This window comes from Artemia franciscana, unplaced genomic scaffold, assembly GCF_032884065.1.
Source record: "Artemia franciscana unplaced genomic scaffold, ASM3288406v1 PGA_scaffold_152, whole genome shotgun sequence".
Taxonomy (NCBI): Eukaryota; Metazoa; Arthropoda; class Branchiopoda; order Anostraca; family Artemiidae; genus Artemia; species Artemia franciscana.
Window position 1 is genome coordinate 511 of NW_027062634.1, and position 26,736 is coordinate 27,246.

General features: G+C 32.5%; 1 protein-coding gene across 1 annotated transcript; it reads right to left on the minus strand.

Annotated features, from left to right (window-relative positions):
• Nucleotides 1-566: 566 nt before the first annotated feature.
• Nucleotides 567-22,999, minus strand: LOC136041338 (uncharacterized). Its single transcript, XM_065725969.1, has 4 exons — nucleotides 22,910-22,999; nucleotides 9,333-9,512; nucleotides 6,113-6,256; nucleotides 567-785 (listed from the first exon to the last, which is right to left on the minus strand). Exons 1-4 carry the CDS (start codon nucleotides 22,997-22,999, stop codon nucleotides 675-677), a joined length of 525 nt encoding a protein of 174 aa, XP_065582041.1. The 3' UTR covers nucleotides 567-674.
• Between the last annotated feature and the right edge of the window lie 3,737 nt (nucleotides 23,000-26,736).

Sequence of the window (26,736 nt, forward strand, 5' to 3'; positions counted from 1 at the left end):
AAAAAAAAGAAACTAAAAACAAAATAAAACTAAAAACAAGGACACTAAAAAAAATAAAAAATACAAAAAAAGGAAAAACTAGAAAGAAAAAACTAAAAAAAGAAAACGAAAAAAAGACAAAAAGACAAAAACTAAAGAAAAACAAAAACAAAAAAAAAATAAAAAACAGAAAGAGACTAAAGGGAAAAAAGAAAAAACTAAAAAAATAAAAAAAAATAGGTAAAAGCTAAAAAGAAAAAAAACTAAAAAAAAAAACAAAAAAAGAAAAAAACTAAAAAAAGAAAAAATTAAGAAACCTAAATTAGGTAAAAGCTTAAAAAAACTGGACCAAAAACTGTCTGCGGTTAGAACACAAGGGACAATGAGAATCCATATATAGAACCCTGCCCCGTGCTATCTTGGGGCCCGGTGCGAAGCTTCCGGGACCCAGCATTGCCTGCGGTTAGAACACAGGGGGCATTGAGAATCCATGTATAGAAGCCTGCCACGTGTCTTAAAGGGGCCTGGCGGCGAAGCCGCCTGGACCCAGCTAGTATAAAATAATATTGTATATATAAAATATAATATAATGTAAATATAATATAATATAATATAATAAATATTTATAAAATAATATAATATAATTTCTCTTTTTTTCTATTTTATGACTCTAGCTTAGCTAAGAGGTCATTTTCTTAAAAAAAAAAATAATATTCTTTGTCTTCAAATTGTACTTTGGCTCCAGCAGATTCTGGAAGTAGGACCTTATCACCGACTTCAACTGTCACTGGTATATGTTGACCATGCTGGAAAAAAAAAAACAACTAATAAATTTTCGAATCCTACATTTATGGAGGCAGTGTCTAAAAAAAAGTACACAATAGATTAATGAATACAAGGGATATTTCAATGGAACTTGACAAAAGCCGAAAGATATATTCACGACACCTAATTTACTTCATTATTTTTTACATTTGAAAGTAGGGGTACTGAGCTGGGGAAGAGAGGTGAAGACTAAGAAGGGGGAATCGGGTTCTTTTCGCCAATTGTTATGTCAGAGACGGTATCTATGTATTTGTGTATACAAAAAGCCTGTGTTTATCTGACAATTATCTATCCATGTAGACTTCAAAGCTAAACAGTTAAAGCTAAAAACATAAACTTCCTGCAGGATAAGCAACAAGTTTTCCACAATAGAAATAATGTCACTTTTTTGTGCTTAAGCCAGTGAATTACAAAATATCTGCTAAAAACTAATGTTACTTTTGAATACACAATAACAATGATATAAGTAATCAGTTAATAGAATTGGGCGTAAGAGTAGAAAATATCACGGAAACGACATTAGAAACTCTGCCAAGTCATTTCATAGCGACAGCATATTTGAGAAAGACATTGAATTTATTAATAGCTGAAGCGACAAAAGAAGAATAATTGCAAATCGCAGGCAATTTAATCAGCCCTGTAATACAGGCACGTACACAGGCACTTTTTTCAAGGGGGGAGGGCCCAAAACCTTCGAAACAGCAGATATAAAGTAGCACTTTTTTTATTTAGTAACTAAATAAATGCAAAAAGCTACGTATATCGGAAAATGCAGATTAAGTTTAATCTGTAGTATTGTAGCGGATGGGAGGAAGAAGACTGAAGCCTCAAAAGTACATTTTAGGTTCAGGTTATGTTCATAGCCATTTAGAACCAGTGATTAATCTATTATATCCCACTGAAAGGGAAATTTTAGGGTAACAGTGCAATATCGGTGCTGTGGGGGGACGTAAAAACGTCAATTTTAATGAAAAATGATAGTTCCCAAAATTTATCCATTAAAAGCTATACTTTATCCTGAAAAGGGGGAATAAACGCCCTAATATCTAGGATAATTCTATTTTTCTGTGGAAAGCAAACTCTCTTTACGAAAAAAAATAACAGTACATTCGCTAATTACTTCAAAGAGGATAAAAAATTAGACAGAAAATGCGTTAATAATTGTACTGTGACTTGACCAGATAATTACATGCTGTAAAATCCCATAAAAAGGCTTCACACATTAATGTAGATTCTTTATAAATGTCCTACTTTTGCTAAAAATCCCAAGAAACCCTGAGGAAATTAAACATTTCAAAATATTTCGGGGGGGGGGGGCGAAGGCACCCCCCCCCCCCTGCGTTCGTGCCAGATGTAATAACAATTAATAAATTAAAATTTGGTCAAAATTACAGCGGAGTACATAATACTTTTTAATGAATGTACAGCAATACTAACTAAAACCATCTATGGGTGCACTTCCACCAAAATAGTTGCTTAAGAGGCAAAAGATTTATGAATTAAAATCAACCCAGTGGAATTGATCAAAAACTTAAGAGCCTTGGCTAATTATTCTAAAGCAAAGGAAGATCAAACAAACACAAAGTAGAAACAATACTGAAAATGTTTTCAAGACAGAGGAAATCAAATCTGTAGATATTTCGGCCCTCTGTCCAATGGCCGTCTTCAACACAATACGAGAAAGAATATATATATATATATATATATATATATATATATATATATATATATATATATATATATATATATATATATATATATATATATATATATATATATATATATATATATATATATATATATATATATATATATATATATATATAATATTTATATTTATATATAATATATATTATTAATATATATATTTGGAAGAATGACCCAGAGCTCAAAATAATAACAAATCGGGCTAAATTGTGGCTAAAAATTTGGATAGCTTGCGGCCGCCCTTTAAGGGGTAATGTTTTCGATATTAAACAAAGGACAAAGCTTGATTTTAAACACTATCTTCGAAAAATTAGGTATAGTGGTGCCGAATTTCCTAATACTCCTAGCCAGTGGAAAAAAGTGATTAATGTCGCGAAGTTCGATAGATCGCATACGACCGACCGAATCCCTAATGTATCATGGATCAATTATTATAGTAACATTTTCGATACAGTGATATATGCGGTTCATTTTCGTTTTGCCAAGCTCTGTTCTAGCCTGTTGCCTAAGAAAATCGTTCAAGGTCATGTACCTCCCGTTTGTGTTGACCGTGTCAAAAGAAGTGTAGAGAGACTTAAATCGAAATCTTTTGATATAGACGGCATCAGTGCTTTTCACCTCAACATCGATTCGGAGGAATTAGTTTATCACTTGCAGTTACTTTTTCAGATGTGTTTATGCTCTTCTTTAGTCCCTGATTCTTTTTTAGTTGGTAACATTACGTCAATTTTGAAACGTGGTAAGGCTCCAACTAGTTGCGCTTCGTATAGGCCTATTACGGTTGCTTGTACTTTAAGTAAAGTATTTGAATATGTTTTGCTCCCTGATCTCCTGTCTAATGTAGATTATATGTCTAATCAGTTTGGCTTCAAGCCGTATATAGGATGCCAACATGCTCATCGTGCTATAGTTTCGCTATTACTTGAAGCGCATAAAAATGGTTTTGGGGGTCATTTTTGCGCACTCGATGTCACAAAAGCTTTTGATTCAATATGCCATAGCCAACTTTGGTATTCTTTACTCCAACTTGGTGCAAATGTGTCTATTATATCAACTCTTCGTTTTTGGTATGCTAATTCATATGTTCAACTCAAGTCAGGTGACATCTACGTTGGTAATATCCCCATCCGTTCTGGTCTTAGGCAAGGAGGAGTCTTATCCCCTTATCTTTTTGATGCTTGTCTTTATTCTGTTTTGCCACGTATTAATCCATCATGTTTTTTAGGCCTAACTAATCTTTCGTATATTGTATATGCAGATGATTTACTTTTGATCAGCCGCACTAAATCTAGCCTAATTAAGTCGACCCAGCTTGTTTCTAAGTCTTTTGAGGAAATCGGCCTCAAACTTATTACTGAAAAATGTGAATATTTAGTTTTTAATGCTAAGCATCAAAGTAGTGATCTTAGTTGTGGTTATTTTTCAGTTAAGCTCGTTTCTTCGATTCGGTGGCTTGGCATTAGTATTTGTTCATCTTTATCGGCTTTTCGATCTTGTGGGCTTAATGATATTAAAAGTAAACTTAAAATTGGGTACGCGAAAATTGTCCCGAACCGAGGCAGATTTTCACGAAAGGCTTTATCCAGACTTTACTCTACATATTGCGATCATTCTATATTGTTTCTTTCCGGTTTGCGCCCGTTTTTTAATAATCAAGATTTGCAAGGTATAAGAGTTCTGTATTTTCGTTATTGTAAATATCTATTGTATCTGCCACGTTCTTATAGAAATCAGAAGATTATCAGAAAGTTTTGTGCCACTGATATTATTTTTGTTTATAAAAAACTCTATGTTAGATTAGGTGCTGAAGCCTGTCAACGCTTGGGTCCTTATCACCCTTTGATTAGACTGTATTAATTGTATTGTTTGTATTATTTTGTTTTTCTTTCCTTAATGTTTTTACTCTACTTAAATTGTCAAAACAAGCGGGTAACAAATAAATCATCATATATATATACATATATATATATATTTATATATATATATTATATATATATATATATATATATATATATATATATATATATATATATATATATAGGTGTGTGTATATATATATATATATATATATACATATATATATATATATATATATATATATATATATATAATATATATTATATATATATATATATATCTATATATATATATATATATATATATATATATATATGTATATATATAATATATATACATATATATATATATATGTATATTTATATATATATATATATATATATATATATATATATATATATAAACTTACACTAAAATGTGAGAATTAACTAATAATGTTTTTAAAAAACTTTTTTAAAACAGCCCTAGTATCCTAACTTCAACGAAGTTCAACAAGGACTGAAAACATTATGAAGTCTGGTAAAAGCATGCATGCTGCAGGTCAAACCTTAGGAAAATGTCAAGAAGAAAGCCAAACACAATCAAAAAACAATTTTCTTTATTGGCTGTGAAAAGGGAAAAAGACCGGAGCGGAACCAGTCCCCCTCTCATATCTTTTTTAGCTGCAATATCCTCAAAGACATCTGATCAAAATTCATTATCTAGTTTCACAAAGGTCAAATAATTTGAACACATATATTTATTACTTAACGTCCAGAAAGGTCTGATTCTTCTGACAAAAAGATAAACATCGGATCTTCCTATTTTCTTAGAAAAATAAAACAAAGCATTATTATGAATGATCTTGACAGGCGTTTATATCATGAAACAAATAATTCCAAAAAGTCTGAACCTATAAAATTCTAACTTGTTTTTTACCAAGTAATTTTTACCTCATATTTTTACAATACTGAAAAACCGAGTTCAATGGTTCTGTTACCTGAGGGTACAGCTACCTGGAGGTGTAGTTACACGGGGGTTCAAATAAATGGGGTTTAGTTGCACGAGGGTTTAGTCACACAAGGGTTTAGTTGCTCGCGGGTTCGATTATACAAGGGTTCAGTTGCAAAGTGGCTCAGATAAACATTGGTTTAGCTACTGGGGTTTAATGGCTTGTGGCTTAGTTAAACACACACCATAGCCTATTGTCCATCCCAAGGCAAAACTAAGGTAGATGGGCATTGACTGAGTGTAAGACTTTCCATGAAAGATTTCACCAGAAAGTCTTCCAAGAAAATTAGCCCATTTCTATGATATATTCATTATACAATTTTCATTAATATTCCGTTTCTGTAAAATTTCACAGCTTTACTCCCTTCTAACTTTCTCAGCAATAAATCATACCATTGATATTCTCCATTTTATTAGTTTTCTTATCCAGCCATTCATGCAAGCAAAAATTCATTTTTTTCACCCACAACAAATCAAAAGAATGGCATATTTTTAACTGGATTGCTAAAAAACATTTTTAATTAATAATGATTGAACATTATTCCTGAAAAGAAAAAAGGTTACATTTTTTCTTTTTTTTTCTTTTATGATCTAACTAACAAAAATAAAAGTAAATTATAAAACTTTTCCAGTGTTTTACATAAAAAAAATTTTTACTCTTTTTAAGTCATAAGTAAATTTATGATGATTCTTCATTTAAACAGAGAAGTTCAAGCTACTTGAGTTTCAAACGACCAACAAAATGTACACTTACGTTGTTCCTTGTTCCTGGGCCAACTGCTACTACTGTGCCTTGTAGAACCTTTTGCTGTGCCTTCTCAGGAATCCCAATACCACCCCTGGCTTTTTCGACCAAAACACGGTCAAGGAGGGGAACAAGATTCTTCAACGCACCAACCTGAAAAAAAATGTCATCATAAGTAACAAAACAAAGCTAAACTGTAACTACTATACTGCCAGTGGATTAGGAAAACCTTGAAATTATAATTTTTGTTAAAAAAAACCTCTCAATGTATTGGTTCGAAAACACAAGAACTGGCATCATAAATGTAGAGTTTTTTGCTCTTAAATGCCATATAGCACAATGATAAAAATACCACTAAAGAATAAAGAACAGCAACCCTTTGTCGATGACCATGATAAGGTAATTCTGTGTAGTTCCTATTATATTGGCTCTGTTTCACATTCTTATCAGTCAATTATTGAACTGTAACACGATCTATAAAACATTTATTCATTCATACATCTTGTATGTTTTCATTCAGCTTGAAATTTGTTTATTCTTCTTGTTAATTAAATAAAAAAAAAACAAGTTTTTTAAACTGTAAGTAAGGAGCGACAGTAAAACTTAAAACGAACAGAAATTACTTCGTATATACAAAGAGGCTGCTTCCTCATCAACGCCCCGCTCTTTACGCTAAAGTTTTTTTACTGTTTTAAAAAGAAGAATTGAGAGACAGAGTCAAACTTTAGCGTAAAGAGCGAGGCGTTGATGAGGAAGCAGCCTCTTTGTATATACGAAGTAATTTCTGTTCGTTTTAAGTTTTACTGTCGCTCCTTACTTACAGTTTAAAAAACTTGTTTTTTTTTTTTATTTAATTTCTGAACGTTTTTAAAGTAATGCATGTTATTATGTTCCAGCTGTACTTTTTAAATTAAAAAAATACTGTAGTGTAAAGAGTGAGGAGTTGCGCAGGGGACAACCTCTTTCATTTACGGAATAATTTTGTTCGCTTTAACTTTTAATGTCGCTCCTTACTTTCCGTTTAATTTTTTTTTTATTTAATTTCTGAACGTTTTTGAATTAATGCATGTTTTATTTTGTCTCTCCACAATAATTAATTCATGAATAATTAATTATTAATTGTTAATAATAATTATACGTAAATTACGAATTAACTTATGTAACAAACTTCTATATGTGTATTTGCGTATATGACGCGGTTAGCCCCCTTCGTAAATAATTCTCTCTTTACACTAAAACTTGAATTTTGTACCAAATGTTTAAGAATGATCCTTGAATCACAAAGGACGCAGAAAAAATAGTCTAAACAACAAAAAAATACTTTAGCGCAAAGAGACAGGTACTTTGGATGAGACAAAGCCCCTTTTATACGTAATCTTTTATGTTCATCTAAGTTTTAATACTGCCCATGACTTTCAGCTAAAAAAAAATTTTTCTCATTTTTTTTATAAAATATTGCAAGAAAAAACGCCTCCCCCCCTTCATGGAAATTCTCTTCCCTCGTACAAAATTCCCCCATAGAAATATCCCCCCACGTAAACACAATTCCCAAGTCGAATTCCTGCAGGACCTGACGTATGATTTTGCATTTTGAAGAAAGATTATAAAGTTCTAAATATAACTAATTGACCTATTCCAATAATAAAATGGCTATATTTAAATAAAAAAATAAAAAAATAGCGTATAAGCGAGCTATTGATGAGAGGCAGCCCTTTTAATACGTATTATTAAATGTTTGAATTAAGTTTTAATGTTACTCCTTAAGTAAAGTTAAGAAAATACTATATTTTTATGAAACAATTGATCGTTTTTTAAATATTGTTGTTAAACCCATTTCCCACTCCGAGGAAAATTTCATTTTCCCACAGGATATTTCTCAAATGAAAGATTCTTTCACGTAAATGAAGTGCGTAGTATTTGCAGAATTAATTTTGCAATGCATAGTAACAGAACGCGTTTGAGGTAGAAATTTGTTATATCTACTCTTAGTGCATAAATTGAACAATTTTCAATTGAATGAATGAACGAAAGGAAATATCTTTGCCCTCATCCATATCCAACTCATTTCAAGACTAGACGTTAATCAGTAAAGATATTGCTCTTTGGGTAAAAAAAAATGGCTACCTTCAATTCAATGGTAATGTATTTTCAATTTATTGAGTGTCATAGACGTATTACACTAAACACATTCAAGAAGTGAATAAATAATAATCTGGAAAAATATATATAAAAATATGATGAAAACAAAAATTATAGTAAGAAAATAATGGAAACTACAACCAAAAACCGAATCAGAATACAAACTCTGTACATAAGCTATTTAATTAAATATATCACCTTGTTATTCATGTCTTTGAGACGTAAACTGTACCTAATACAGAAAAGTAATCATATGTTATCGCACGGTCTAATACGTAAATATCTAATGAGCTTTTCATAGTAAGTAAAAATTTGAGATTTTCTGTATAATGTTACAAGCGTACGTTTTTTAACTGGCAACCCCCCCCCCCCCAACCCACTTGTTCCCCCCAAAAATTGTAAAATTATCTGTTATAACAGTAAAAACCTTAATTTAAAAAAAAATTAAAGTAGTTTATGAACTGTTGTAGCATTCTTCATATTTTCCGTTTATTTAAGGTACCAAAGTAGAAGTTAATACTTCGTTGCCTTATCCCTCGCTTCAAATCCTACGATTGCCATTTCAATTTTAGAATTTATCCTTCAATAATATATGCATATAGTTTTTTAATTATTTATAGTTAAAAAATATATAATACATATGTAGCTCATTGTATATATTGTCAATGAGTTTTGACACCCGTTAATTATGTTTTATGTTATTGTTTCTTCCGTATATAAATGGGGCTGTTCCCTCCTCGACGCCGGTCTCTTTGTGCTAAGGTTAAACTCTTTCTCACAACTCTAATTTTTATAGCACTAAAAAATATTTAGTGTACAGAGTGGGGCGCCGAAGACGGAACAGCCCCTTTCATACACGGAATAATTTCTGCCCGCTTTGTTTTAATGACACTCCTTACTTGAATTTGGATTTTTTCTTTTATGATCTAACTAACAAAAATAAAAGTAAATTATAAAACTTTTTCCAGTGTTTTACATAAAAAAATTTTTTACTCTTTTTATGTCATAAGTAAATTTATGATGATTCTTCATTTAAACAGAGAAGTTCAAGCTACTTGAGTTTCAAACGACCAACAAAATGTACACTTACGTTGTTCCTTGTTCCTGGGCCAACTGCTACTACTGTGCCTTGTAGAACCTTTTGCTGTGCCTTCTCAGGAATCCCAATACCACCCCTGGCTTTTTCGACCAAAACACGGTCAAGGAGGGGAACAAGATTCTTCAACGCACCAACCTGAAAAAAAATGTCATCATAAGTAACAAAACAAAGCTAAACTGTAACTACTATACTGCCAGTGGATTAGGAAAACCTTGAAATTATAATTTTTGTTAAAAAAAACCTCTCAATGTATTGGTTCGAAAACACAAGAACTGGCATCATAAATGTAGAGTTTTTTGCTCTTAAATGCCATATAGCACAATGATAAAAATACCACTAAAGAATAAAGAACAGCAACCCTTTGTCGATGACCATGATAAGGTAATTCTGTGTAGTTCCTATTATATTGGCTCTGTTTCACATTCTTATCAGTCAATTATTGAACTGTAACACGATCTATAAAACATTTATTCATTCATACATCTTGTATGTTTTCATTCAGCTTGAAATTTGTTTATTCTTCTTGTTAACTACTTGATTTTAACTAGATTTTAGACGCCTCGGCATTTTTCCAATGCAGATATGAGACTTTTGCTGTCTATCAGCAATTTATGTGTGCTGTGTGTTATAATTATATGATAACAGACGCAACAAGTGCTCATCCATGGAAAAACTGTCACTAGATAAACGAATTTTGCTAATTATAGTAATATACGGTGGTCTAGGCTTTCAAAAAATCTATAGAAATCATCTTTTTTCTAAAGTCTTGGTAGTAAATATGATAATTTGGAGTTAATAGGAGAAAAGTTTCCATCTTTTGCCGCTTGAACTACAAATTGCGATGATTTATAATAATTGATAGAACATTTGTGATAATTTGATAGCACTTACAAGCTATTTCACTGTGAATGTGACCAAATGAAGAAAGCCCCAGAAGAGTAAGTTTAGTGTATTGTTTTTACAAGTCTGCTTTGAGTGAACAAAAAGGATTCACTAAATATGTTTCTACAGCCAAGAATTTCCAGGGCAAATATTTTTATTTACCTAGATGGTGTATTTGTATAGACCTATGTGGACTAGGACTAGACTTGAATGCTAGTGTATGTGTTAAAGAAAATCTATCTTTCTACTGTTAAACAATTAGTGGTAAACAACTATGGGTAAGGATCGATGTGGAACAATACGAAACAAAACCCTAAAAAACAAATTTTTGGAGATATCAGTAGACATATCAAAGGAATTGGCTTGTGATGATTACAAATATGTAAGAAAAATTAAGTTTAGTGTCACCCATTATAAGCTGTAAGCATGGATGTGTGTTCATTTATTTGAGAATATGAGAAAAGGTCTCATTTGAACACAATTAAAGTTCTAGTGCCTTTTTTAAGCGACCAAAAAGATTGGAGGGCAACTAGCCTCCCTTTCACTTCCACTTTTCCTTCATTGTCACTCAATCAAAATTTTGAGATAGCCATTTTTTTCAGCATAGTTGAAAGATCCAATAATTAGGGATGATACAGCAAAGGACTTTGGCAATCAATTCACAATGGGTGAAAATCAACAGCCTGGATCATCAAATTAGACAAGACACAAAAAAAACAAAACTTACAAGGATTAAGAATGATAATTTTTTGGAAGTAAAAGAAGTTTGTGTTCCACCACCTGAAAATTTACAACCCAGACCATCATGTAAGACTAGACCAATAAGGGCAGCTAAAGCAAAGGGCACTCGTAAATTGTCTGAAGTAAAGAAAATCGGAAAATGAAAGAAGTGAAAATGAAAGAAAAATAGGATTAGAAGATAAGGAACAGCGAGGATCGAACTAATTAATTTAGGTGGACTAGCAGCTGCAACTGGACCCATCCTCAATCTCTGGTTTTATATGTAGGCTTACTTTTCTCTTGTTTGCAATTTTAAAATTCGAATGTGGTCTTATACAAATCCTGTGCATTTTTCTTATGAGGAAATTATGATGCTCAAATTGTTTTTTCCCATGAACACAATATCGGAAAATTTTTTGGTTACACAATGAATTTGATATTGATAGTCTCCTATTTTCAGGGGTGAACCCAGTATTTTTCTTAGTGGAGAGCACATGATAGGCTGCTCCGATAAACTTACGAACAAAGAAATCTAAAGTGGACCTCAACAATTATATGTCGTTGGTAGGTAGTGAAATGGTCTTACATTCAATCTAAAATCTAGCGAGAATTAAAGTTATAATAAACTTGTTGAGGTTAAAACAATGTAAGAATATTGATACAAAATAGCAAGCAATATGACCACCTGGCCATAAAAAAAATTCTGATCACCATCTAAAAAAACATATAATACTAGCTGTTGGGGTGGCGCTTCGCGCCACCCCAACACCTAGTTGGTGGGGGCGCTTCGCCCCCCAAGCCCCCCCCGCGCGTAAGTCGTTACGCGCCATATTAGTTACACGCCATTGTAGTTGTGTCCCTGTGTACCACCTATGAATATAGATAGATTTATATATATGTTTTGAACTACGTAAAACTTGTGAATATACAACATTCTTGGCTTTCCCATTGTCTTTGCATATACAAAGCCTTATGTACTAATAAGGACGTCATATGCAAACGCTCTTTTTACAAACAAACAAACATGCATACACACAACTCGTTTTTATATAGATAGATAGATAGATAGATACAATACAAATTAACTGCGTAAAACTTGCGAATATACAACATTCTTCGCTGACCAATTGTCGCTGCATATAAATAGATTGTCAGGTTTACCGACCCTCAAACATGCAATTTACAATTGTCCATGGGAAAAACAATCAGTATTAAGATCAATACCACATTTTTCTAATGATTGACCTTGAGCTTTGTTGATGGTGATTGCTAAGGCTAATCGAATTGGGAATTGCAATCTTTTAAATTGAAAAGGCAGATCCGTTGGAATCATTGGAATGCGAGGAATAAGAACTGCCTCACCCTCAAAAGGCCCTGTCAAGATTGTGGCCTCTATTACGTTTTCCATTGTTTTTTTTACGGCAAGTCGCGTGCCATTGCAAAGCTTTGGTGGGTTGATATTTCTAAACAGTATTATTGGTACGCCTATTTTTAGTTGTAGCACGTGTGGTGGAAACCCTGAAAGATCCACGGAATTTAAAAATTCAGATGGATAATTAACCGCCTCATTTGGTTCCAAAACTGTGTCGACTGACTTGTAAAGAACTGCCTAGTCTCGAATCCTGGTCAAAACAATATTGTTGATTACGTGGACGTCTATATTTTTGGGTGCAAGAATCGCTCTTTCACTTAGCCATTTATTATTTTTATAATTGTTTAGAATATTCGGAAATACTTTTTCGATCAATTCATTTTTGGACGTCACTAAATTACAGAATTCAGCAGGTAGTTGTATACGTCCTGAAATTGAGTATACTGGGAGCTTTCCGTTTCCAATTGCCAGTAATTGATCTGAAAATGTTTGACCAGAGTCATCGTTTTGCAATCGGACACGCATATTTGTAGTTAATTTTAATGTTTTTACGTGTGCCCATAAATTAGAATTTTTCAGGCAAGCATTCATTTCGTCTGCAGGGGTTGATCTAGGTATTATAGGTAATGTTTGCCTGAAATCTCCCGCAAGCAATATTAATGTGCTGCCAAAGGGTTTCGAATTCCCTCGCAAATCTTTCAAACATTGATCCAGAGCCTCGAGCGATTTTTTATGTGCCATTGTGCACTCGTCCCAAATAATAAGTTTGCATTGCTGCAATACTTCACCCATCCCAGATGATTTGGAAATATTGCACGTGGGAGTTTCTGTAGAATGCAAATTCAGAGGCAATTTCAAAGCGGAATGAGCAGTTCTTCCACCAAGCAGCAACGTTGCGGCTATTCCGGACGACGCAATTGCCAACGCTATATCATTTTTTGATCGAATTGATGCCAGAATCAGTTTCATCACAAATGTTTTACCAGTACCTCCTGGCGCATCCAAAAAGAAAATTTCTCCAACGTTGTTATCGACACAATGCATTATCGTATCATAAATGTCTTTTTGTTCTGACGTTAACTTGGAAATGTTATTTTGTAGATACGATAATAGATCACTCGTACTGTAACTTTGTTCACGATCCAATTCTACACATGTCGAAACAGCAGCGGTAAGATTAGGTGAAGGCATTCCCAAATCCTGAAGAGGTTTGTTTGCCATACATACGCACAAATCTTCTATAATAACTAAAGTGTAGTTATAAATTTCTGATGTAAAATCAAAAGTCATATCTGACGTCTCTAACCGTTTTCGATGGAGTATATCTTCGGACATTTTTGATTTATATTTTTCCCATAACTCTGTAGGAGCTGATGGAGAGCAAGTTGTTAGTATGATGCCAAACAATGCACAAATTTGACTTGGAGTTCGCACGCGTCATTGATGCAATTATCCCAGTGTTGGTCATTCTCCAATAAATTCAGAGCTTGGCATGCACTACGGTAAGTGTTATGTATAATACCGTTTACAGTTCTCAAATACTCAAAGGACGTCGGACAGGATACATTCACCAAAAGCAGGCGTAGAAAGAAGCATTCATGTTGATTGGGGTGAACGGTGTAGAGTCTTCCTATCGTGGTATCCTTTAAGATGGTAGGTTGGCCGTCGACTGACTTACCCTGTTTTCGACGTTCAAATACTTTATTTTTAGTATTCCACGTGTAATACGAAGGCACTTCAGTATACAGCAGGTTTTTTGAAAAGAATAATTTTTGCATAGCGAAAAGAAAGCAGTTAACTTTGTATCCGGTGGATTCAGGGCTCTTTGTTGCACGTTGGTGTCCGAGAAATAAACACGTTGACCATTCTGTAAATGTACCGCTAAGCGAACAACAGCTGGACTACGTTCATGTATCGGAAATGAAATAATTCGCCAAACAGCTTCATTACTGCTTATGTATCTTCCAGCCTGATATTGTATGATTTCGTCGATATCTTTGATTTCGGACTGCAAGCCAAAAACTGCCATGTCACTGCCTTTGTTGACTTCTTTATTATTGCTGTTTTACCGCCATCTTCAGTAGATCTTCTTCTATATTATGGGTAACCATCATTGCCAGTAATTGTGTTGGATACTAAAAGTCGAGGATATTTCTTTGTGCACCTTCCTTTGGCCATGCATGGTGAATTTTCGTTCAATGAACCTCAAGGTCCATGTATCATATTTTTTACAACAATATCATATAACCCCTTATCGACATTTTCATCAGGTATTTCAGCGGAAATCACATCATCAATTTCGTTAGACGTAATTTTATTATGTAGCCAGATTAATATATGTGTGTGTGGCAAACCCCGTTTTTGCCATTCCACTGAGTACATCCAGCATCGCACTGACCCAAACACTTCAAGTTTTACTATGTAGTTTATCAGTGATTTCAACTTTTGCCGGAAGACACTCTATGAACCGCCATGTCTATGAACCGCCGATTGTCCTTGAAGTAAAAGCTGCTGTATCTCGTCCCAAGATTGATTACATATAATGTAATAAATAAATCTGGACGACCATAGAGACGAACATACGCAATAGCATCTTGAGCATATTCATGCATATGACGGGGACTGCCAGCATATGACGAAGGTAAAATCGTTAATCTTCCAACGTTTGTGTTATTACCGTCATTTAAAACTGCATCTCACAAATGAATGTATTGTTCAGAGCGGAGCTTGGTCCGATTCAGGCGGATATATAGCAAACGTTCTGATTCAATTTTTGGATACATATCAACGACATATTGGTGAAACAATTGAAATAGTAACACTAAATCATTATTTTATAATGCGAAGATTAAACAAGCAATTGCTAATCTAAAGAATGAATTTGTAATTGTGCCAGTGGATAAAGCTAATAATAATTTTGCCATAATTTGTCAGAAGCTGTATTGTGATATCTTAAAAAGGGAGTTAGGCACAACTAATGTTTATGAAAAGGTAAATATAGAGGATGAGAATTTAATTGAAAAGACTGAAGAAATACTTTTTAAAAATTTTAATACTAAAATAAATGACAATGATAAAAAGTTCCCTTTCCTATATTGGACTGTAAAATTTCATAAGAATCCCCCTAAACCACGGTTTATTGCTGGAGCAGCTAAATGTCCAACCCGCATTGCTGCTACTGACCTCTCTTTAATTTTAAAGGAAATTGTAAATAAACTTAAAACCTATTGTTCTGGTATTAAAAAATTTTCGAATTTTAATCCATATTGGAGTGTTAATAATTCACTGCAGGTGATAGATTCTTTAACAATGGTTTCAGCTAAAAGAATTGAGTCTTTCGATTTTGCGACAATATATACTAATTTATCACTCAATTTAGTGTTAGATAATTTAAAAACTGTTATAAAGAAATCTTTCCTCTTATCTAGTAAAAGGTTCTTAAAAATAGACAGTTATAATAAAAAAGCCATATGGACAAACTGCTTTAATACTACAGTTAACTTGAGATGTTACAGCTTGGATATGATTTTTGAGTTATTGGAATTTGTTTTATACAATACTTATATAAGATTTGGGGGTGATTTGTACAAGCAAATTATGGGAATTCCCATGGGGGGGAATGCCAGCCCATTTATAGCTGACTTGTTTTTAAGTCAACTAGAATATAAATATATGATGGATAAGAATAATCCAATTAATTTAAAACATGCTTTGTCAAATAATAAAAGATATTTAGATGATATTTTGGTCTTAAATTGTAAGGATTTCATTGATATTTCTAAAAATATATATCCATCAGAGCTTATTCTTGAGCCTAGTCATGGCGCTGGTCATGAAGATCATTTCTTAGATTTAAATATTAATATTTGTGATAATAATAAATTAAGTTTTAAAATGTATAATAAAACGGATGATTTTGATTTTGAAGTGATTAGTTTCCCATTCCCTGAAAGTAATATACACTCAAATATCACATATTCAGCGTTTTTCTCACAGTTACTTCGTTATGCAAGGATTTGTAGTAATTATATTGATTTTAAAAATAGATGTAAAATCTTAAGCCAAAAATTGATATCAAGAGGTTTTTCTGCAAATAAATTAACTTGGCAATTTAAAAAATTTAGTTTTCATTATAACGAACTTTTAAATAAATATCAAAAGAATTATCTAGAAATACTTAAAGAAATTTTTGACTAATTTCGGAGGTTCGAGAAATGTTGTCACAGCGCCATTTATTTTGAATTGTGTTTCTATTTGAGCGGAATTTTTAAAAAATTAGCCACATGGTAAAGATGAATTATATAATTGTTTAGTTCATTCAGGTTTTTTGCAATGTGTTAATATTTGTGATTTGGTAAAATTTATAATATTTAGTTTACCTATTGTTGCTAAAGGGAGGGATATATTAACAGGATAAGCTTGTTTTGGTTTTACTTGGTTGTTTTACATTTGCTGTTTTTTTTCATAGACATGTATTTTGGGGGTGATACCTGACGCGGGGATACCATGGATATTCTGTGGTAGCCACAACACTGTGCTGGGTAGAGAATTTAGAGTGGCGAAACCCTATATAGGCCAGTGTATTCTCCTGATGAGCCCTTATGTTGGGTGTTGCCTCTGAATTATTTGTCTATATTATTTTTTCTATGGTTTGGTAAATGACGACTTATACTTATTGACGACATGACTGCCTGTCCATGGATTATTCTTTATGGTTGATTGTGTGTGGCTATGCTGTTTGACCTATGTGATTGTATGGATGAGTAGGGTTAAGGCCTCATTCAAGTGCTGGTCTATATTAATCACTAATTTAGGAAAACAGTCTTCCTTTTCTCCTTCTGTCTCCTTTTTTTTTTTTTTTTTTTTTTTTTTTTTTTTTTTTTTGTGTTTGTGCTGTAGCATTGGTGATTTCTCTTTTCATGATATAATTCTCGTCATCCTGCCGAATCATTAGTCTATAGGAATAATAATGCATTGCACTGCATTTCTTATTCATTTCTTTGTAAGTGGCTGGATTCATCAATTTAATATTAAAGTGATAGCCGTCAGCTCCATCCCAAAAAATGATAGGATATTGTAGGGCATCGTAGCATCGATGAGTTTCAGCAATTCTTACCAACTGAGCGTTTCGCTTATAAAGAATAATATATCGAGGTAAAAACTGATCACCGACCATAACGATTGCCACTTCGTCGATAGTTGGAGCATTGTATCTACGCACATGTTGGCCAGGAGGCGTTTTGTCAGCGGAAATAACAATTTTATGCGTATCAGTAGGCATCAAATCGATTGCTGTTTTGAACAGACGCACTAAAATATTATTTTCGTGGAAAAGATGTTGCAATTGGGAAACGATTGTCCTTTTAACGTTGGGAGAAATTTTGCAACGTGCATTCAATTCAGAATTTCTATCACTGATGAAGTACAATTGTAAAAATTTATGATTCTCGCCTGAGAATGGTAGAAGGGACCCTGCTTTATGATAAATTTTCCCTTTTACTTTGAAAGTAGGCATAAATTGATCTGGATTTTCGATTTGGGCACCAAACGACGTCATTTGGAAACATGAGTTATATTTTCTGATCTGTGATAAAAAACGCTTAGATTCTGACGTAGTTCCAGTAATCAAAGTTTTCAATGGCTCTGGTGGTGCGGCCAATAGAGGAAGTTTAACTTTTCCTTAGGCGCAACATATTCCCATTGTTTCACCATTGAATTCCAAGGCCTTGCAATAGGGACAAATTTTAGACATAGTCCCGATTTGAACACATCTACTATAATCATCGACTGGGCTGTACCTGAATGCCAGGCGATAATTTTCAAGTTGCTCTTGTGATTCCTCGGCACGCTTTCTTTTCTTACTTTCTCTATCAGCAACAAGCCTTTTTTCTTGCTGTTCTTGTGATTCCTCGGCAAGCCTTCTTTTTTTACTTTCTCTTTCAGAAGCAAGTCTGGTTTCGCGTTGCTCTGGTAGTTCCTCGACACGCCTTCGTTGACGTACATTACACATTCTTAATCTGGCCCTTTCTCTTTGAACCGCAAGCCTGGTTTTGCTTTTTGGTAACATTCTATCTTTTTCAATGTTTTTCAATTCGCATTCTAACATTGACTGTTAGAAAAAATTTTACGTGCCAAGCATGCTAACGCTCAACAATTTATAATAAACCTCAAATTATAAATATCTGTTATAAGGTTTTCGAATTACTTTAATCTATTGTCAAAATATATAGAAATATTTATGCAATTTCCAGTTTCTATATTTTTAGTTTCAGTTTAGTTTCATTTTTATGTATAGATAAGATATAGTCTGGCTAACGGACAGACAACTTATTTATATATATATAGATTTAATATTTTCTTTCTTTCTTTCTTCTTTTAAACAAAAACGGAAATACGCTTTGAAAGTCATAGAATCTTAATGAAAATCACACCAACCGATTCAGCGTATCAAAAAACCCTTCTATAGAGGTTTCAAGCTCCTATCTGCAAATATTTAACATTTTATATTTTTTTGCCGGAAGAAAGATCAAGTATGCTTGTTTATGTGTTTTTTTTTTTATTTTCCCAGGGGTGATTGCATTGACCCAGTGGTCAAAGAATGTCACGCAAGGGCTCATTAAACAAGAATTCAAAAGTTATTGTGCCCTTTTTATAGGATAAAAAAATCTTGAGGGACAAACCCTAAGAGCTAGAGGGAAAGGGTTGTAATTTATATCCCTGGGGCATATAAAGTTTTTTATTGAAGAGATGGTAACATAAGCTTTAAAGGAGGCTCATTTTGTTGGATATTGAAATACAGCGTCAAAGTTAATGCCCCCCCAAAAAAATCTTTTCCCATGGCACATGTGATTGAAATTGTGAGATAGTCTTTTGGTTAAAATTGTCAAAATACCCCAAGTCCTGAGGCAAGGGATGGAAATTAATCCCCAGGGGTATAAAAGGTTAGTATACAATGTGTGATCATTTAAACTTCAGATTGCGCTCACTTGGCAAAAAAAATTGGAATTTCTAGTACCTTTTTATCTTCATTTTTAAGCTTAGTTTTTGCCGATTTTGCTGATTCATATATTTTATCGTGATATTTTAGGTTTTCTTTTTGATGCAGTTGCCCTCCTGCATTTTCTCTCCCCCACCCATATTCTTGAGATTTTAAAATATGAGATTGCAAATTTTTACTTAGTTTCCTGATTTGTTTTGGAAGCACTGAATTAGTATTGATTTTTAAAATTGAAGAGCCTTTAGGATTGACTAAGATTGAGAGGGATCATTTTTATCATAAGTCTTAAAAAAAAATTCTTTAGACAGAGCCATTTCTGTTTATTTATGAAATTAAAAAATGTTTATTTCGTTGTTGTTTTTTTCTTGCGTATTTTATTCAGCTATGTTATTAAGCCTATTTTAAATTAATACATTGTTTCGTTTGTTGGAGTATTTAGTTTTTATTTTGTGATTTCATTTATATTTTACATACTCCTCAATTTTGTGAGAGATAAATACGAAATAAAAATAAAATAAATAACCAGATTTAATATACACGGTCCTTTGTACTCTACGTACAAAGTGAAAGAACATTGTAATAAGACAAAAAAAAAGAATTAGGTAAGATTTATATTAACATACTGTTAAAATAAGTAAAATGCTTACCTATTAAGGTGATTTTGGTATTTAAGGTAATTATTAAAATATACTTACCTTTTAATTACCTAAAAAACTTACTATTCAGAAAAACGCTCCATTTTTTTCAGTAGATTTTCTTTTATAAATATTCAGCAGTCAGCCACTTCTGAAGAAAAGATGGTACAATTCTAGTTAATTGACTTCTTGCTATCCCAGAAAGGATTTTGGTTAGAAAAATGAAACTTTCAGGGATGAATCTACAGACTAAAGTATGTCCTAGGAAGGTATTTTGAAGCAACTACCTCCACTCCTTCTCCCTCTAGAGGGCCCTGACCTTTCATGACCTTTAAAAATATGCGTGTTATAAAAGTGAAACCTTGCAAAATAGATCTTCTGCTTAATTGAAGTACAACAAAATCGTTTTCAGCTTCACAGCTTTGCTTAATTCCATTTTATAAGGTTTTATAGATATGCAAATACATTTTTTAAATTTTGAAAAAAAAAACATTGATATGGCTCAAATAACAGGAATTGCATTTTCAGAACTAAAGGCAGAGAAAAAGCAACTAGTAACTGAAAATTAAGGTAAAATGTTGTTTTGTCAAAATTGGTATAGACCTGTCAAGTGTGGTTTTCTTTTGTTTTTAACATTGTAGGCTGAAAACCTCCAGTAAAAGTTTGTGGACGTGGAAATTTCAATGGTATACTTTTTATTTTGATTTGTAACTGTGGAGGGAGGGGAAGGTCCAACTGCCAATTCTCTGCACAAAATGGCTAGGGGGGGGGGAACAATTCATGGAAGCCATATTACTCTTTAGTGATTATACCCTAATGATGTGGAAGGTTGTACTTGAGTTTTTAGATACCAGAAATCAAACAGTTCGTGGTAACGAACTGTAGTAAGGAGCGACCCGGCTCAATAGTAAACGAAACTCTAAAAAACGGATTTTGATACTAAAAGATACACCAAAAGAATCGAATTTCCACGCTGATTCTAAATATATAAGTTTCAATTAATTTAGTCTTTTTCATCAAAAGTTACGAGCCTGAGAAAATTTGCCTTATTTTGGAAAATAGGGGAAAACATCCCCTAAAAGTCATAGAACCTTAACGAAAATCATACCATCACATTCGGCGTATCAGAGAACCCTGAAGCAAAATTTCAAGCTCCTATCTAAAAAAATGTGAAAATCTTATCTAAAAAAATGGCTATGTGGGAGGATATTTCCTTGGAGGAATATGTCATGGGGGAAGAAAAATTCAATGAAAAGGGCGCAGGATTTTCTAGCATTACTATAAAAAAAAACAATGAGAAAATAAACATGAAAACGCTTTTTTAATTGAAAGTAAGGAATAGCATTGAAATTTAAAACGAACAGAGATTATCACGCATATGATGGGTTCTAAAAATACTTTAGCATAAAGAGCGAGGTATTTAGGAGGAGATAAAGACCTCGCTTAATATGCTAACGTATTTTTAGTAATTTCAACTATTTATTCTACGGCATTTTTGATCCAGGGGTCATTCTTAAAGAACTGGGACAACACTTACGATTTAGTGTAAAGAGCGAGGTATTAACGAGGGGACAAACCCGCTCGTACACATAATAAAAATATAAGAATATAAAAGTTTGTTACGTAAGTTAATTCTTAAGTTACGCATATTTTTTACTAATAAAAACGTTCGTTAAAAATCAAAAGTTCTAGTAGCCTCTTTAAGTAACCGAAAAATTAGAGGGCAGCTAGGCCTCCTTCCCCACCCCTTATTTATCATAATCGTCTGATCAAAAATAAGAGAAAGCCATTTAGCCAAAAAAAAATTTATATACTAATTTTATTTCAATAATTTATGTGCGGAGAGCCAAAATCAAACATGCATTAATTCAAAAACGTTCAGAAATTAAATAAAAAAAACTATTTTTTTTTTTAACTGAAAGTAAGAAGCGACATTAAAACTTAAAACGAACAGAAATTACTCCGTATATGAAATGGGTTGTCCCCTCCGCAATCCCTCGCTCTTTACGCTAAAGTTTGACTCTTTGCCACAATTCTACTTTTTAAAACAATTAAAAGCTTTAGCGTAAAGAGCGAGGAATTGCGGAGGGGACAACCCATTTCATATCCGGAGTAATTTCTGTTCGTTTTACGTTTTAATGTCGCTCCTTACTTTCAGTTAAAAAAACTATTTTTTTTTATTTAATTAAGGTTTAGGCCTAGCACTTGTCTTCCTTATTAGATATCCCTTACCATACTTAATAAGGTGAAACATTATGTAACTTTTAAATTAGAAAAGTGTGGAAGCAATTCACCATTTTTGCAGCTCTCTGCTAATTTATTTATGTCATTTGTTAAAAAGAGAAACAAAATTTAAGAAGCTGTTAGCTACGATATGTAAATCTAATATATGCCAGGCATAAGCATGCATTACAATGCATAGGAAGAACAACATTAAATTTAATCTTAAAAAATATCATAAAAGTGAACAAGTCTGAATGAATAAATATTAATTGTCTTTTGTATAAAATAACAAAGAAAGCCAAAAGTTCGAGGCTTAGTAAAAATTATCGCTAGAAATCATACTTGCTTGAATAATCAAATAGATTTGAAAATTAAAATGATTAATCTTTGGAGCACCTGAACTATCAAACGTGATAAGACCAAGAGAACACTCCGAATAGATTAAATTCGCAATGGACGATTATCAACAACCTGGACCATCAAATGAGACAAGATTCCAAAAACAAAAATTTTCAAGGGTTATAAATGATAATTCGTTGGAAAAAAAGAAATTTCTGTCCCACCAACTAACAATTAACAAATCTAAAGTTTAAACCGTTATGTAAAACTAGACCAATAGGGGCAGTTAAAGTAAAGGGCATTGACGAATTTTCTAAACTAATGAAAATCCAAAATAAAGAAGGCAGAAAATTGGGAGGGGGGGGGGGTGAAAGATAAGTGACAGGGGAGTAAAAAGTACCCAAATTGAAAATGACTGTGTGATAATTGGTTTTGGAATTCGGGCATTGATAAGGCCATCAATGCTTACCACGCCTTTATTAATCAGCATCTGTTAAAAAGCAAATGTTCAGCGTTACGTTCATCATTATTATAAAATGGCACTTAAATAAAGTTATGAAAAAATTCAAATTTTATTATAACAAAGAACGACATCTAACCCATGTTAACTGAAAAATATATATGGATTGTGTAATTTTCATCGGTATCATGTCTGTAGAGTTCTATTGCTGGAACCTGGTAAAGATCAAACACACGCATATATTGGATATAGTTAGCTGCCTTACTCTCTAATGTCACTTACTATTTCAAGTAAGAGTAAGCCGTAAATAGTTTAGCAAATGTATGTTCTGGACCACTCATCAAATCAATTAAGTTTACCCCCTTTTCAATCGAATATGCACTAATTTAAAGAAAAATTTCCAGCATTTTACAATTTTTCATCCGAACATTAAAAACGAAAACAGGTCCTTAGAAAGAAAATTCGGTCTCATTTTCATTCTTTTTCACATTGTTAACATGAGAACTAGACCCCATCTAGATCACCCCGTCACTTTACCCATATTTCAATTAAATCTACATCATTTTAGATGAAAATTTTCAACATTTTTACTGTTTCCCATCCTGAGCTTTAAGATCAAAACAAATCTTGTGAAATAAGAGTTTAATGATATACCATTTTTCCTATACTACCAGTAAAATGTAATAACTTAATATTAGTGCACAGTTCGACATCAATATCTAAATAATTAATTTTATCTTTATTTTACCTTTCAATAACCTTTAAAATTATACTTTTATCTGTACTTTTATCTGTCAGAAACCTGTACGCATTCTGCTGTTAAAAAAGAACCTTTAGGTAATAACAAGCTATTTAGTTAGATGGTGTATGTGAAGCATGTCGCGTTTATAGCTTTAGAAAAAAGATGGTTTGTATCTCTAAAGTTTTGGAGAATATAGTTTAGAAAGTAAGAAGGATTTATTTATGTGTTATAATCTAAAAACCTACAGACTTCACGCAAAATTTTTAACCCTTTGATTTCATTTGTTTTGTGTATTTTTCAGTAGGAAAAACTGTAATGTTTTGCTTAATTCATTTTCTCGTTTTATCATTTCTTCATTAGCCAATTCACCTACAATTAGCGGTACTATGACATTGCTGATATGCCCTTTTAATTACTTATAAATACATATGCTTCCTGAAATTTTCATCATAATACTCTTAGCCATATAAGTAGTTAGAGTAGAGGTGGTAGTTTGAGTAATAGTAGCAACAGTAGTAGTAGTAGTAATAGTGGTAGTAGTAGTACCAGGGGTGTATCCAGGATTTTCCTTAGGGGGGGGGGCACATAATCGGTTGCTTCAATAAACTTACGAACAAAGAAATAACCAAAATTAATAATTATGTGTCGTAGTTAGGTAGTGGAAATGGTTTTAAATTTAAACTAAAATCTGGTGAGGGTTTAAGTTCTAATAAATCTGTTGAAATTAAAATGGTATAAAAATATAGATACAAAAAATATTAAGTTATAGAAACCACTTCGCAGTAAAAAAAACAACAAAAAGCTGTTCACCACATATAAAAAAAATATGATATTTAACTTTTTGTGCATAATTTTTTGCCTTTGCACTTCTGACCACTATAGCGAGTAAGTTAAGCTTTTTATTGTAAACAAAACAAAGGTCTTGAACGATCTTTTTGGGTCATGCACTCATTGTGACAATTTGTATAGGTCAAACCATTTAGTATGTCGCCTAACTTTGTGGCATCGACTAGTAACTATGATAGTAAGGAAAAGTGGGAAATGAGCGTAAAGACACAATTTGTATATTTGTAAAAAAAAAAATATTAAATACTAGTTCTTTTAGGGGTGTAGCAAGAAAATCAGAACGAAGATATAGAAATGCATATAAGACATTTGAAACGAGGGTTTTAAGAATAAAGGATTAACTTATAACTGTTTCTTTTTAAAAATAGCGTTTTTAAAGACGGTGTCAACTACAAAAAAACTTGCTAATCAAAATTTTACTTTTCATAACAACGTAGCGTATCTTTCCGCTTTTTAAAGTTCAATATATCTTGCTTAAATTACAGAATTCACAAATTTATAAGAAAAAGCCTATTTCTCTATTTCCACTCCCGCCATTTCTATTTACTACACGGTTGATGTCTACCTCAATATTTTGGTGAATGTTTTTTTGGCCAGTTCTATCAGTCTAGAGACCTGTCAGTTTAGGCCTCTTTGTTAGTATTTCCTCTTCTATTCATCTTAAAATATTCGAATAAAGAGCAAAAACGTCATAAAATAGGAACTCTATTAAAGATGCATGTAGGTATGTGCTTCAAACTAAGAGTATGAGTCGAAATACAAATAATTATGTGTTTGTTATTTTGTATATGATAGGTACAAATTGGTGATTTAAATTCTCAGGGTTTCAAGCTGTGGAGATTTTTAATAAATATTTTTTTTTAATCTTGATATTTTCAGATATTCAATTCCAAGTTAAAATTTCGATATGTCTGAGCACAAAAATAAAATTTTAAAATCTGACTCAGATTTAGCATTAAATAAGAGAATTGTCATGTAAAAATTTTGATTTATAAACCACTAATCGTGGAAATATGATTGGACGGCATGTATCAAAATATGCACAAAAATCCTCAGCAGTATATGTACATATAGCAGTTTAGACAATTTTATGGACAAATATATTCAACCCCTTTACAAAAACATAACTATATTTTGTGAGTGGTTGGTATTGACGAGGTGAGAAACTCTGAAGTAATATTGCAGTCGCATATAACTCAGTTAACGCGGTGATTAACTCAAGTTGTGTGAATTTCCCCTTTTTATCATTTTTATTTTTAAATGTTTGAAAAAAATTAATGCAATTCCACTGATTTAAACTGAGAATTCAGACCCATCTATACCAGCTCGATAAAAAAACAAACAAAAAAAACACATAATTATTTGTCTTGTTTTATAAGCAATTTTTCGAAAATATATTCCTATTTCCCTTTCCTTTATTTCCCTTTAATCGTTCCTGGCGACATCCTCCCACCCAACTCAGAAACAACTTGCTTCTCGTTTGGCCCTAGATGTTTGACCAACAAGGATATATAGCCGAAACAGACGATAGTAGAGGATATAGCTAAAAACAAATTAAAAAGAGATATCAGAATTAACTTGAAGAACATAGAAATAGAATAAAAACTTTTTCTTCCGATTTCCGATACTTTTTCTTCCGATGAGCAGGAAATAGTGAACTTGCTCAATGCTCATTTTGTAAGCATCGGTGAAAAAACAGCTAACGCATCTCATGTTTCTCCAAATAATAATAATAGTGATTTATTTAAAGATCACATGCCCCCTCCCTCTGATAAAAGCATGTTCCTTTCCCCGGTCACTGAAATTGAACTAAAACACATCATATGTAAAATGAAGAACGGTTCATCTGAAGCCCTTGATGGATCTTCGACTAACTTGGTCAAAGAAATATTCCCAGTTATATCACCGGTGTTATGCCACATTATTAATCTTATATTTGTTACTGGTGTCTATCCTTCAACATTTAAATCAGCAAGAATTGTGGCCCTGCATAAAGGTGATGACCCGAGGCTTCCTGCTAATTATCGTCCTATATCGATACTCTCTGCTTTTTCGAAGGTTGTAGAGCGAGCACTTTATAACAGAATTTATTCTTTTTTTGAGAAATTTGATTACATTTCTAAACTTCAGTTTGGATTTAGAAAAGAACACGGCACTGATCATCCTATGGCTATTATTG